At 45.4% G+C, this 15136-nt stretch overlaps 1 protein-coding gene across 4 annotated transcripts in view; it reads left to right on the forward strand.

The window, feature by feature from the left end:
• Window positions 1-1853: 1853 nt before the first annotated feature.
• The window catches only part of Brf1 (BRF1 general transcription factor IIIB subunit), a 52431-nt gene continuing 39148 nt past the window's right edge, over window positions 1854-15136 (forward strand). Inside the window, exons 1-3 of one of the 4 annotated variants that reach the window (XM_087911486.1) lie at window positions 1854-2395; window positions 8578-8658; window positions 14935-15108. In XM_087911486.1, the coding sequence (XP_087767612.1) occupies window positions 2212-2395; window positions 8578-8658; window positions 14935-15108 (439 nt within the window). In that variant the 5' untranslated portion in view covers window positions 1854-2211. The remainder of the gene's footprint in view (window positions 2396-8577; window positions 8659-14934; window positions 15109-15136) is intronic. The other 3 variants (XM_087911485.1, XM_087911488.1, XM_087911487.1) reach the window with 3 other exon arrangements.

A 15136-nucleotide genomic window follows, 5' to 3' on the forward strand; every position in this document is an offset into this window, starting at 1 on the left:
ATGGATCTCTGAGAGTTTGAGGGCATTCTGGTCTGCAAAGTGAGTTTCAGGCTAGCCAGGGCTACACAGAGAAACCCGTTTTTAAAAACAACCAAAAAAAGAAAACAACAGCAACAACAACAAAAAAAACCCCAAACTGGCTAAGAGGACACAGACACACAGGGGTGGGGGACCCTTTGAGGCAGAAGGTAGGAGGCCTCAGAAGCAAACAATCTTGCTCAGACCCTGACTTCCAGCCTCTACATGACAAGAGTAAAAAATTGTTGTTTGTTTGTGACACATTTGTGAAGAGGTCTGGAAGATTCTGGTCCTCAGTCTTGGGATTCCTGCCTAAGGTTAACATCTGAGGACACCAACTATATAGAAATCAGGTGCTCCTGTGGGTGCCTCTCTTGGGTCTTCTGGAATATTGCATTTTTTTCTTTTCCTCCTCCCTCCCTCCTTCCCTCCTTCCCTCCCTCCCTCCCTCCCTCCCTCCCTCTCTCCTTCTTCCCTTCTCCTTCCTTCCTTCCTTCCTTCCTTCCTTCCTTCCTTCCTTCCTTCCTTCCTTCCTTCCTTCCTTCTTTTTTGTACACAGGATCTCTCTGCTGGCTGTCCTGGACCTTCTGAAGCCTTCAATGGCAAGCTGATTGAGAATCCCTCTGCTGATTGGGATCCCTTGCGGGTGATTATGTAGCACTCCAGACCCTTCAAACCCTTCGTTTGCCATTTTGACTTTAAAATTTATTATTGTGTGTATGGTGTTAGAGAGGGTACACACGTGTGGGGATCAAAGAACAACTTTGCGGAGTCAGTTATCTCCGTCCATCTCTACCTCAGTTCCTGGGATGGAACTCATGCAGTTAGACAGACTTGTTCGCAAGCGCCTTTTCTTGCCTAGCCAACCCTTTCTTTGCGGTTTCAAGGATATTCTCTTTCAAGTTCTTTAAAAAATCCTGTTGAAGCTGGACCTTGGTGGCGAGTACCAGGACAGCCTGGGCCGTTACACAGAGAAACCCTGTTTCGAAAAATAAAAAACCCAAAAAATCCTGTTGCTATTTCATTTGGGATTATACTGGTTTTGCAAGCTGGTAAGAAGTTTGCATGTTTGCATGCTTTCTCTTAACCCAGAAAAGGGCGCTTTCTAATTCAGTCTGAGTTCTGTGACGTTCGGCAGCCTAATTTTGGAGTTTCCTGACTGTGGCAGAAGATTTGGCAAGTTTGGCACAAGATTTGCTAAACTCCCAAGGACTGCAGGGTATGGCCGAGATAGTGAACCGCACCAGAAGATCCAGAGGGCTATGCATAAGTTCCACTCCGCCAGAGCTCACCACCCTACCCAAAGCTGTCGTTGTCAGGAAATAGGGAGTGCTAGAGAGAACTTAGCGCTGAGGGTACCAAGCGTTCACCTTACCAGGGTGCAGCGGAGTCCCAGAGTAGACTCCCCGGGACCTCTCATAACTTGGCCCCGCCCGCAGTTCTTGGTCCTGCCTTAGGGCGTGGCTCCTCCCACGACGTCGGTCCTCCCGGCCTCCCCCACAGTCCATTGTCCCTACCAAAGCCGCCCCATCACGGCCCTGGGCCGGGCCTTGGACGCTCTCAAGCACCGGCCGCAAGCCCTTCCCACTACTTTGTTTCCAGATTCTCTCTTTCAATCTGTTCGCTCCCCTTAGGCTCCGCCCACGGCCCTCTTGACTGCGGCCTCGCCTTCAGGCTCCTCCCATACCTCATGGGACTCTTTCCCAGGCTCCGCCCACAGTGCTATCTGGATCCCGTCACGCTAAGCCCCGCCCCTGCGCCAGGCTCCTCCCACAGTTCTGACCCTTCTCAGGCTCCTCCCACGGCCCTTGTCTGGTCTTGGGCGGCGCTAACCGATTCCGTCCCGCCCTCCTCGCCGAACCGCAAGTCCCCTCTGCTGGCTGGTGGCCCGCGAGGCCTGTAAAGGTTCCGGACTTGGACTTTCCCTTCAGGCGGACCGTGAGGTTGGCGGTTCGGTCCCATTGTCCCGACGCGTTTTGAGTTCCTTTCTTGGTCCCGCGGCTCAGCCGTTGGAGGCGGCGCGGCCGAAACGCGCGTGGCGAATCTGCCACGACGAATCGGCGGGGGTGGCGCCGGCGACCTCGCGAGAGTGCGAGAGACGGAGGCTGTGCGACGGGGCTTGTGGGCTAAGGGCCGCGGACGGAGAGCGGGCAGCGGAGCGGCGGGGGGCCGGTAGGACCCCGCGGCTCCACCATGACGGGCCGCGTATGCCGCGGCTGCGGCGGCACGGATATCGAGTTTGACGCGGCGCGCGGCGATGCAGTGTGCACGGGCTGCGGCTCGGTGCTCGAGGACAACATCATCGTGTCCGAGGTGCAATTCGTGGAGAATAGTGGCGGCGGCTCGTCGGCAGTCGGCCAGTTCGTGTCGCTGGACGGTAGGTCCTGCTGCGCGGGAAAACGGGGGCGGGCAGGGCTGACTGTGCGAAATGAGTAGGAAGTCAAGGCAAACGGAGAAACTGAAGCAGATCGTCCTGCCAAGGGCAGTCAGGCAGGGAAACTGAGGCGGGGTCCAGTCAGGAATTTGCAGGCAACCTCCCGCTGTATCCCGAACACTGACGTGAGTTCCGTGATCCTCTCGGTCCAAGCGGCGCGATTTAGTTCAACCGAGGCCTTCAGGCAGGGTCCCGGAATCTGGTAGGCTCGGCTTTCAGGCTCTCATCTAATTCACGTTCCGTTTTCCCGGTTGGCCACTCTGACAGGTGTGCATTGCCCTAAGGGCTTAGAAGAAGATATGCCCTACCTCAGTTCTTTGCCTAGTCCTTATTGTAGGGTTGTTTCCTAACCGTTGAGTGTTGAGAGTCTTTGGTGAATTTTACTTCCAAGTCCTTCTTTCTATATATGTTTCACCGAGCAGAAGTTACTTATTTTGACCAAAGGTTTTTACATTTTGAAACAGTCCAGTTGGTCTTTTTCTTTGATTGTTCTTTTGCCATGAATCTAAAATGTCTTTGTTTGAATCACTACATTTGTATTCTAAAAGTTATTGTTTACATTGTAATGTAGTTTTGTTTTTATTTTATTTACTGGGGCTCTAGTTCAGGGCCACTGGCATACTAAGCACTCCCCAATCCTATGCCAATGGAAGCCTGGGCCACATTTTGAGTTACACCTTGTGGAAAATGATGATGTTCCTTTCTTGAATGTGGAGGTCGTTTTCCACACAATTTGCTGAAAGGCTTCCTTTTTTTTTTTTTTTTTTTTTTACATGGAATTACCATTGTACCTTCAGCAGAGCACTGTATGCATTCATGTGAGTCTTATTCTGGGTTCTGTTTTGCATCCATCCTTACATCTTAATATCTTGAGATCAGATATTGTGAGCCATCCAGCTTTTGTCTTCTTTTTTAGAATAGTAGATTTGTAGTCGCTTTCCCTTCTGTTGTAGAGTAATTGTGTGTGTGTGTGTGTGTGTGTGTATGTGTGTGGTTCAGGGGCTAGAACCCAGTTTTGCTCATGCTAATCAAGTGCTCTGCCACTGAACTTAATCAGTAGCACAGGCAGGCACTGAGCTTGCAGTCCTCCTGCTTCAGCCTCCTAAGTTGTTGGAATTATGAGCCTGTTCTACGAGACCTTACTTCTTTTTGTGTTTTGAGACAAGGTGTTCCTATGTAGACTGACTGGCCTCAGACTTTCAGTATTCTTTCTGCCTCAGCCTCCCAAGTGCTGGGATTACAAGCGTGCACCACCAGGCCCTGTATGGGGCCTGTGTGTGTGTGTGAACATATATGTATGTACAGGCATGCATGCATGTGTGGGTGCTTGAGTGAGGAGACCCAAAGTTGGCATCAGGTGTCTTCCTTGATAATTGTACACTTTATTAAAGCAAGGTCTTTTGCTGAACTGGTTACTGTAGCCAGTTTGCCCAAGGATTCCCTCTCAGCTGTATTCCAAGTGCTGGGTGGCAGGTGGCTGTCATACCTGACCAGCTTCTATGTGGGGTCTGCACTTTAGTCATGCTTGCACAGCAAGTGGTTAACCCACTGAGCAATCTCCCCAACTCCTGTCTGCTGTGAGCTCCAGAAATAAGTTCACTTGGGGTATTATCCTTTGAACATGCTCGTAGATTTTAGTCTCTGTGTACTTGGGATATTGGTCTGTAGTTTAATGCCTTAGGTGTCCAAGTAATACACTCCTGAAACAAGCGAGCAATGTCCCACTTACTTTCTGGAAGGGACTGTGCCCAATGCTCTCTGCTCTTTTTTTTCTTTCCTAGTTTCACTGTGTAGCTTAGACTGGCCTCAAATTCGTGATGTTCCTGCTTCTCAGCCTTATACATAGCCAAGATTACAGGTGTGTACCTACCACTTTTTGGTCCTGTCATTCTTAAATATATTATGTATACTTCTGCAATGTAGTCAGTTGGACTTGGGGTTTTCTCTTCAGCTTCTGTCATAGCAGTTGTTGTAGTTTTGTTTCAGATAGTTTCTGACTTGTTTTGGAATTCAGATTTGAGGAATGGGTCCATCTGATTTTGGAATTCGTGTGTGTGTGTTAAGCAAGTTGTCTACCACTGAGCTTTGTCCCCAGCCCATGAGCCCATCTCCTAGATGTCTGTAAGATGTCTCTTTTCCTTGGATGTTAGTGTCGTGTCTGTGTTTCCCTTTGTCTTTCTTGCTGGTTTATCAGTTTTGTTGTTATTTCCAAAAAACGTTGACTTGGTTTTGAACTTTCCCTTCTGCCTTTTCCTTTGGTATATTTCACATGTTACACAAGTTCTTATTCTTTGTAGGTGACTTCCCAAGGGTGTCTTCAGGACTGCTGTGACAGTGGTTCTACCGCATTGTCTACACACCCTTAAATAGCTGCCAAAATGTTAATGCCTGTTGTAACACCCAATTCTGTGTTACCCCCTCGATACAGTGGCGCGCGAACTGTATCTGCCTGCCACTGCCTCCCGAGTGCTGGGATTAAAGGCCTGCGCCTGCACCGCCGGCTGGGGTCATGAATTCTTAACCTTAGTAGAAGGTGTAAGTTATACAAAAGGGAGGTGTCAACTGCTTTGAACAGCCATCTTTCACATGGCTACCTGTCTACCTCACTCCCAAAATCAGCATGATAACACAGGCAGGAAAGAGACTTGTCCCATTTCCTACCCTCCTAGATCCCTGGTCTCCTTGCTCATCTTGGCCTCCCTCTAGCTTCAGTATAAAGCTGTTTCTTCATTGGTGGCTGTCTTGTAGATCCTAAAACATCTGTCTCTTTCCTAGGTGTCTTTGTTTACAGTAAGATAAGCTGCACACTTAATAGTCTACTCTAGAATATGTGCTTAATACACTAAAGTGAGTGATGAGGGTCCTGTAACAGGAGGTTCCTGGTTATGGAAACTTAACCACCCTATAACCGTGATTAGATTTCAGAGATTTTTTTCAAGAAGCCTGTGCCAAGGGAAGTACTGGGCATCATGACTGCAGGTTCAGATGCCAAATACAAGGCAGTGGGTAGCTGGAGAAGTTGGAATTTGAGCCATACCATGAGAGTTTGGGCCTACCTTTAATGAGTAAGGATGATAGGGCAAAGCAGGGTTTCCCATAATACACACTTCCCAGCATGTGCCATATCCTCTGAGGCCCCTTTGTCAGTGAATGGTGACCCTTGTGCTTCTTCTCCTTCCCAACACTTGGGACTACTCTCAGAATGCTCACTGCGGAGAGAGCTCCTGCACCAAGCCACCTGTGGCTCTTGCCTCCTCAGGGTTCATCCTCTCCTATCCTGGGAGCAGCAAACCTTGTTAGTAGGCTGAATGTACTCCCTGAGGTTCCAATAATCAGACTTGCTTATGGTGTTTGGGGTAGAACCCAGGGCCTTATGTGCTGAGCAGGTACTCCCCAGCCCACTAATCAGAACTTAACATTTTTATTACATTTATTTATGTGTATATGTACATGCCACTCTGCATGTGTGTGTAGAATTCAAAGACTGACTTATGGAAGTTGGTTCTCTCCCATCTAGGTTCTTAGGGATCAAACTCAGGTGCTCAAGTTTGATAACAGCCTCCTTTAGCTGCTGAGCCGTCTCACCTGCAAAGAACCTTTTCTTATTTTGTTTTTGTTTTCAAGACGGTTTTTCTGTGTAGCTTTCCTGGAACTTGCTCTGTGGATCAGGATGACAGATCTATTGATCTACCTGCCTCTCTCCTGAATGCTGGGCTTAAAGGAGTGGGCCACAACCACTGGCTTTTTTTTTTTTTTTTTTTAAAGTAGGGTCTTGCTCTGTAGCTCAGGTTGGCCTCAAAGTTTCAATCTAGCCTTCTATATCAAATCAGCACAGTTGTAAAGACTTTTTATTCTGGAAACCTAGGTCTAATCCAGTTTATAAGGGTGGCATTGTCTGTTTCAAAGCACATCCAGTCTGTTTATACCCATGTTGTCTTGGGTTCAACCCTCTCTGTTCTTTGCTAAGTCAGAGGCTCTTCCCCAAGTGACCTGTGATTGTATATTTCTTCTTCATTGTCCACAAGGGGGCAGACTCTGCCAAGCCCATCTATGCTGTACTTTTTTTGTTACAGAGACTTGTAGAAAGTACCAAATGTCTGCTGAGCATAGTAGTGCACATCTATAGTCTGAGCGCTTGGGAGGCTAGGTTCTAGATCAGCCTTTACTCTATAGTGAAACTTTGTCTGGAAGGAAGGAAAGAAAAGCAAAATACCCAGTGTTTTTAGAAGTAGAGCACATCTGAAATTTGAAAATATAGGCAAATTTGTAGTTGGCAGTTCCATCAAGAGGTCATATTTGGCCTTTCTTCTTTCACACTTGAGGAAGCCTGAGTCAGCCAGCACCTTAACCTAATGTGACATTTGCTGAGTAAGTGCTTTTCACACCACGTTTCCTCTTGCTGCACACATGTGGAGGGGTGGCAGGAACAAGAATCAGAAGGTGGCTCCTAGAGCCACTAAAAGTAGAACAGCCCAGGCAAAAGTGTGGGGGTCCCAGTGTGGGAGGTGGACTGTGCCTGTGGCAGTGATTAGTGACTTCGCAGTGTGGAGCTGGAGTGGAGAAGTGCAAAGATTGCAGTAAGCATTCATCTCAAGTGGAAGTCTTCTCTTTGGTGATGGGGATGGGGGAATAGTGGGAATGAGGCAAGGTTTTGGCTGTGTATCTCAGATTGGCCTGCAGGTCTTGATCCATTTGCGCCCCCCCCCCTCTCTCTTGTTTTTTTGGTTTTTTTTGTTTTGTTTTGTTTTTCCAGACAAGGTTTCTGTGTAGCTTTGAAGCCTGTCCTGGAACTAGCTCTTGCAGACCAGGCTGGCCTCAAAGTCACAGAGATCCGCCTGCCTCTGCTTTCCTAGTGCTGGGATTAAAGGTGTGTGCTACCACCGCCTAGAGCCACTATTGTTTTTAAATGTAATTTAAGTTTTGGTTTTTAAGATCTTATTTTTATTATTCTAAATTATGTGTGCATTTGTGTGTGGGTATGTACACATTAGTGCAGGTGCCCACAGTGGCCAGGGGTGTTGGCTTTCCCTGGAACTGGAGTCATATATAGGTGGTTGAGAACTGCCTGACTGGGAACCTATCTTAATCCTCTTTTATAGCAGTACTTGGTCTTAACTGCTGAGCCATCTCTCCAGATCCCATGATTGACTTATATTAAAAGTACATATCTACTTTAATTAGAGCAATAGAATGTGTTTTCTTTCTTTTTTTTTTAGATTTATTTATTTATTTATTTATTTATACAGAATTCTGCCTGTAGGTCAGAAGAGGGCACTTGATCTCATTATAGGTGGTTGTGAGCCACCACATGGTTGCTGGGAATTGAACTCAGGACCTCTGGAAGAGCAATCGGTGCTCCCAACTGCTGAGCCATCTCTCCAGCCCCTAGAATGTGTTTTCTTGATCTTTTTGAAAATTACATTTATTTGCTGGGCGGTGGTGGCGCATGCCTTTAATCCCAGCACTTGGGAGGCAGAGGCAGGCAAATCTCTGTGAGTTTCGAGGTCAGCTTGGTCTAAAAGAGCTAGTTTTAGGACAGTCTCCAAAGCCACAGAGAAACCCTGTCTCAAAAAAAAAAAAAAAAACCAAAAAACCAGGGGCTGGAGAGATGACTCAGAGGTTAAGAGCACTGACTGCTTTTCTGGAGGTCCTGAGTTCAATTCCCAGCAACCACATGGTTCACAACCATCTGTAATGAGATCTGGTGCCCTCTTCTGGCTTGCAGGCATACATAGAGACTGAACACTGTGTACATAATAAATAAATAAATCCTTAAAAAAAAAAAGACATTTATTTATGGGAGGTGTCATGGTGCATGTGTGGAGAAGTCAACTTGTAGAATCAGTTCTTCCCTTCTTTTGTGGGCCCCAGTCATCAAGTGTGGAGAGAAGAGCTCTTAACTACTCAGTCATTTCATCAGTTCCTATTTTTTTTTTTTTCTCTTGTAAAGGTTTGGGATGCCTCTGGTCAAGACCACATCTGTTTGCTAGGCAGAGCAAAGTCTTCTACTTAGCCTGTTGCTCTTCCTGTTAGAATGCTAGGTTCTCCTTTGTTCACAGTCAGTGAAAGGGGCTTCGGGGCTGCTTTCCCAGGCTCTGGCTAACCTCTGTTTTTTATGTTTCCAGGTGCTGGCAAAACCCCAAGCCTAGGTGGTGGCTTCCATGTGAACTTGGGAAAGGAGTCAAGAGCACAGACCCTACAGAATGGTATTGCCCGCTTCAACATTGCTGGCCGTGGGTGGGACAGGAGAGGGAGGTGGAACAGGGTACTAGGGTGAGGGAAAAGCTGTTTTGGAGCACCCACTCTGTCCTACTCCACGTGGGTCTTACCCTGTGGAGTGCTACTTTTTACCACCCTCGTAGCCCAGGTCTTGTAGCACTTTGGTAAGTGTGCTCCCGCTCCCTCTTATAAACATTTGCAGAACTTGCTAGTCTCCCCTAATGAAGGATCCGCAGATGGTGCCAGCCTATAGTTGTTTGTTCCTGGTCTCCAGGAGATAGACATAGAACCAGCAAATTTATAGCCATTTGACCTGGCAGAAGTGACATTTCATTGTTTTATAAAAAGCATCAATTCACAAGCTGGGTGGGTGGTGGTGGCACACGCCTCTCATCCTAGCACTTGGGAGGCAGAGGCAGGCAGATCTCTATGAGTTTGAGGCCAGCCTGGTCTACAAGAGCTAGTTCCAGGACAGAGTCCAAAGCTACAGAGAAACCCTGTCTAGAAAAAGCAAACAAACAAACAAACAAAAAAGCATCAGTTCACAACAAAGAAATGTCCGTTCTGATCTTTTACTTGTTTTTAATTAGGATGTTTGCCTTTATTGAATTTAAAAAGTTCTTTATATATTTTAGCTACAGTGTTTATTGTTTTGTTTTTGGTTTTTTTTCAGACCAGGCTGGCCTTGAACTCACAGAGATTTGCCTATCTCTGCCTCCCAAGTTCTGGGATTAAGGGCATGCACCAATATACATGGTTTTAGCTACAAGTCTATAAAAAAATAAATAACACACACACTTTTTTTGTTATTTTGTTTTGTTTTGTTTTTGTTTTTTGAGACAGGGTTTCTTTGTAGCTTTGGAGCCCCCTGGAACTCACTTTGTAGACCAGGCTGACCTCAAACTCAAAGAGATCAACCTGCCTCTGCCTTCTGAGTGCTGGGATTAAAAGTATGTGCAACCATTACCCTGTGTGCGCACACACACACACACACACGTAGTTACTTTATATTTATTTATTTATTTATTTATTTATTTATTTACTTATTTATGTGTGTATTTACCATAGCACATTTATGGACAACTTGCAGGAGATGGTTCTCTTTCTTCCACTATGTAAGTTCTGGGGATTGAACTCAGATCATCCATTTTGGCAGCAAGTACCTTTACCCACTGAGCCATCTTATTATCTTCCTATGACTCTTACCATATATATGTTACAGAAAAATTTCTCCTGTTCCATGAACTGTCTTTTCACTACTTTTCTTTTTCTCATTACCTGATGGTATAAAAGATTTTATTTTATCTATTTATATTTTATAGTTTATTTAACTTTATTTTATGTGCATTGACGTATTGGTGTGAAGGTTTCAGATCTGCTGAAACTGAATTTACAGATAGTTATGAGCTGCCATGTGGGTGCTGGAAATTGAACCCGGGTTTTCTGGAAAAGCAGCCAGTGCTCTTAACCACTGAGCCATCTCTCCAACACCAAGAAAACTGATTTTAAAATGTATATGGGTGTTTTATCTGCATGCATGTTTGTGCATCATGCATGTGTCTGGTGCTCTAGAAGGCCAGAAGAGGGTTTCAGATCTGGAACTGGAGTTAAAGATGCTTGTGAGCCACCGTGTAGACACTAGGACCTCTGCCAAGAGCATTAACCACTTTTAACAGCTGAGCCATCTTTCCAGCTCCTTGGTGTCATTTGAGGCACATTTTCTTTTTTCATTCTGATGGTGTCCAGCTTATTTTATGCCTTATCTTGTTAGTCACTGATTCTTAGGGGTGTGGGGAGACAGCTCAATGAGTAAAGTGCTTGTATAAGTAAAGTATAAGTATAAGGTCCTGGGCTGGAGAAATGGCTCAGAGGTTAAGAGCATTGCCTGCTCTTCCAAAGGTCCTGAGTTCAATTCCCAGCAACCACATGGTGACTCACAACCATCTGTAATGGGGTCTGGTACCCTCTTCTGGCCTGCAGGCATGCACACATAATAATGTATACATTATAAATAATAAATAAATAAATATTTTAAAAAAATGAGTATAAGGTCCTGATTTAGGATCCCCAGTCGAGCATATAAAAGGCTGAGTGTGGTGATGTGAACCTGTCACCCCGACACTGAAGAAACAGAGACAGGTAGAATCTAGGGCCTTAGTGGACAGCCGGACTAGCCAAAATGGGAAGCTCCAGGCTTAGTGAGAGGCATCTTATCAAAAAGATAAGGAGCTGAGTGGTAGAGGACTTGCCCAGTGTCTATCTCTGGCCTTCACAGGTGTTATCACCGGGGTGAATGTGCAGGCTCACACCCCAAACTATGATTATGTCTTCTGCTGTCTGGGGTTGGCCATCTGGCTTGCTTGTGTTTTGAGGTTGTTCCTTGTAATAGTCTGGGTCCATTTTCCATTTTATGTGTGCATATCCAGTGTTTCTATGGAAAACCAGTTAGCACCCTCCTTGTTGAGAATCATTTCCAGGCCCTCTATTCTGTTTTGCTAGGCTGTATGGATCTTGTTTATTAGGTTTGTGGTGAATTTGAAATTGGAGGTGTATATACCTTTTAGAATTCTTTCTTGGAAGTGCTGTGTTGATTATTCTGAGTCACTATGTTGCCTGTTTCCCTCCCCCTTCCTCTCCCTGCCTCCTTCCCCTTCCTCCTTCCTTCCTTCTTTTTTTTTTTTTGAGACAGAGTGTCATTTTTCCTAAGTTCTATAAATTTATCCTTAAAAGTATAAAGACTCAGTAGTCAAATATTGGGGTGAAAACCTTATATAGATCAAAGTAGGGGTGGAGGAGTGACCAGTTGACCTTCCCTCCACACTTCCTAGACCAAAAGGGATGAAGCCATTGAATCTCCAAGTCCCTCCCCACTCCTTCTTGTACCTCTCTATCCATATCCTGGTTCCTCCATGTTCTCTATGGCCAATTTTGTCAAGTAGTCACTGGCTCTGCCCACGATTCAGTGTTAACTTTATCAACACAATCTTGGGTTGTCACAGTGTGATCAAATATCCTGCAGTAAGAGTAATCTGTAGATTATTGTGGGAAGTATAGTTACTTGAATTGTCCTAAGTCATTTGGGGTTAACTTTTCATTGATTTGAGTTTTTAGAGTTTCAGATTTGGATTTATTTTGTTAACTTTCCAATGGAAAAACTGCCCAGATTCTGGTTGGGGTTACATTGAATCTGTTGATCAAATTATAGTAGTTTGCTATGTTAATCTTAAAATGTAAACTTGTAAAGTTTCTTATTTTAGCAACCACTCAGGCTATGAGCAGACATTACTGGTTCTTGCTTGCCACCTTTATTCTTACTTATTCTCTAAACTTTGCTGCATTATTTTCATATGTTGCTGGGCTCCCCAAAACTGCTGAGGCTAGGTAGGCCTGACTCATTGCTGATCTCAGTGTAAAAGGGTCAGTGTTTTGCTTATAGGAATGATGTCATTAAGCATGTCATTTGTTGTTTGTATCTACTACAGTGATCATATGGATTGTTTGTTTGTGGTGTGCTGGCAAGCCCTGGCCTGGGAGTGTAGGGCTTGAGAATAGGTCTAACCTTGAGCAGGGGACCCTAAAGACAACTATCTTAGCTACATTGTGGAATTAGCTAGTGGGTCGCAGGCTCAAACTCAGTGTAGTCTTCTGTTACTGTGGGTTTCTGGGCCCAGAATAGCCTTTGCTCTGCCTCTCTCTGGTGTGCTACTACTGTGTGCTGAATAGACGAGCTGATTTTTTTTTAAAGATTTATTTTATTTATTATGTATACAATGGTCTGCCTGCATGTGTCCCTGCAGACAGAAGTTGGCACCAGATCTTTTTACTGGTGGTTGTGAGCCACCATATGGTTGCTGGGAATTGAACTCAGGACCTCTGGAAGAGCAGTCCATGCATGATCTTAACCACTGAGCCATCAGTGGTTAATCAGCCCGACGAGCTGATTATTGTGCAGTTGGTCAGGTGTTGGCCATGCCCTGAAATGGGCTATCGTTATTGTTGGCTGTGAGTAGTGTGCTAGCCCTCAGTCCTTATCAAAGAATCAGAGAAACCAGTATTTAACATTTTGTGGATGAATTGGAAGTTGCCTACAGTGTCAGAGGAGGAATGGGATTCGGGTCCTGAAGATGCTAGTGGGACAGTTCTTGCCATCTGCATGTCCTCTCCATATCCTAGGGTATATCTTGTGTCTGGAGGGCCCTCTCTATCCCTGGTGCCCACCTACAGGTCTGCACTGAGAGCTGATATCAGCAACTCTCCCATAGATCTATACCACTGGACTTTTGGGATGCCTTTGCTCTGTGTTTGCACATGTAAGTGGAGATCCTGAGTCTCGTGTCTGCAGTGCATATACACAGACACAGCTCCTGGCTACAGGTGCTTCCGCAGTCCCTAGAAGGGCCTGGTGCCCTCAAAACCTCCTATAGTGTGCCTGACTTTGCCATTGCTCCTCCTTTTGCCGGTGTGCAGGGGACAGATCACTAGGCTATCTGTTAGTCTGGCCAAGCAGCTGGCTCTTGGAGGGAAGCCTGACCAAGGGTTGTTCAGGGCTGGATTAGGCAGAGAGGCCATTCTGGGAAGGATCAGGCAGATGCTCTTAGGACAGAGGTAGTGCTTGACACATAGCTGTGGAAGACTCATTCCTGCCAGACACTCCAGGCCTCAAGGAATCTCCAGAAGAGGCATAGCCACTGTGAATGTACTGCTCCAAAGTAAAATGCGGTGCATGAGGAATGGGTTTTTCTGTTTTGTGGGGTTTTTTGGTTTGGTTTGGTTTTTGGTTTTTCAAGACAGAGTTTCTCTGTGTAACAGTTCTAGCTGTCCTGGAACTAGCTCTTGTAGACCAATCTGGCCTCTGACTCACAGAGATTCACCTGCCTCTGCCTCCCAAGTGCTGCGATTAAAGGTGTGCGCCACACTGCCTGGCTAAGAATACACTCTTGTTTTGTATCAATATTATCGCCTTGCAACAATTCTTTTTTTAAAATATTTATTTATTCATGTATTTTATGTATATGAGTGTTCTGCTTTCATGCACATCAGTACCCATTACAGATGGTTGTGAGCCACCTGATGTGGTTGTGGAAATTGAACTCAGGACCTCTAGAAGAACAGTCAAGTGCTTTTAACTGCTGCACTATCTCTCCAGTCCCTTGGGTTTTTTCTGGTTTTGTTTTGCTTTTTTAAGGATTTATTTATATAGTATTCTGCCTGCACACCAGAAGAAGGCACCAGATCTCATTATAGATGATTGTCAGCCACCATGTGGTTGTGGGACTTGAACTCCAGAACTGGAAGAGCAGCCAGTTTCTTAACCTCTGAGCCATTTCTCCAGCCTAAGGAATAGGGTTTTATGACATGTGAAAAATTAGGAAACCAATATTTTGGTGTCCATAATGAAAATTGATTAGAATGTTCAAACTGAATTTAAAAAATCTTGGGCCAAAGGATCGATCTCTCTCTCTCTCTCTCTCTCTCTCTCTCTCTCTCTCTCTCTCTCTCTATTTTTGAATTACCAAATATTGAACCTAAGGTCTTGTGTGTTCTAAGCAAGTTCTCTACCACTGAGCTCCATCTCCAACCCTCATTTTACTTAAATAAACAAACAAACTTATTTCATGTGCTTGCATGTATGTCTGTGTACCATATGGGTGCTAGAAATCAAATTTGGGTTATATGGAAGAATAGCCAGTATTCTTAGCCGCTAAGCCATCTCTCCAGCCTAGTTTTACTTTTTTTTTTTTTAATCATGACAGGGTTTCTTCGTCTTGGCTGTCCTGGAACTTGCTTTGTAGACCAGGCTGGCCTCAAATTCATAGAGATCTACCTACCTGCCTCTGCCTCCCGAGTACTGAGATTAAAGGTGCGTACCACCACTGTCCATCCTATTTTATTTCTTAAGAGAGGGTCTCACCAAGTTTCTCTGGCTGGCTTTGAACTCATTGTATAGCCTAAGCTGGTTCTTTTTTTAGTTTGTTCAAGACAGGGTCTTTAGTGTTGACTGTCCTAGAAATCACTATGTAGACCAAGCTGGCTTCACACTCACAGAGATCTGCCTGCCTCTGCTAATATTAAAGGCATGCGCCATCATACCTGGCCCAGGCTGGTCTTGAAGTTGTGATCCTCTTACCTCAATCTCTCAAGTAGGTAAAATATCGTGTCTACACTAACAGGCTTTGCTCCAGTCTTAAATTGTAAGGTGCTCTTGTGATGCATAATTTTAAGTTGAAACTTGTGACTGGAGGTTATTCTGTATTCCATTCTAGGACGGCGCCACATCCACCACTTGGGGAGCCAACTGCAGCTGAACCAGCACTGCCTGGACACAGCCTTCAACTTCTTCAAGATGGCTGTAAGCAAGCATCTGACCCGAGGACGGAAAATGGCCCACGTGATTGCTGCCTGCCTCTACTTGGTTTGCCGAACTGAAGGCACACCTCATATCCTTTGTTATGGAAGCCCCTCTTG

The sequence above is a fragment of the Myodes glareolus genome, chromosome 11 (assembly GCF_982192425.1).
Source record: "Myodes glareolus chromosome 11, mMyoGla1.1, whole genome shotgun sequence".
In the NCBI taxonomy this organism is placed as follows: Eukaryota; Metazoa; Chordata; class Mammalia; order Rodentia; family Cricetidae; genus Myodes; species Myodes glareolus.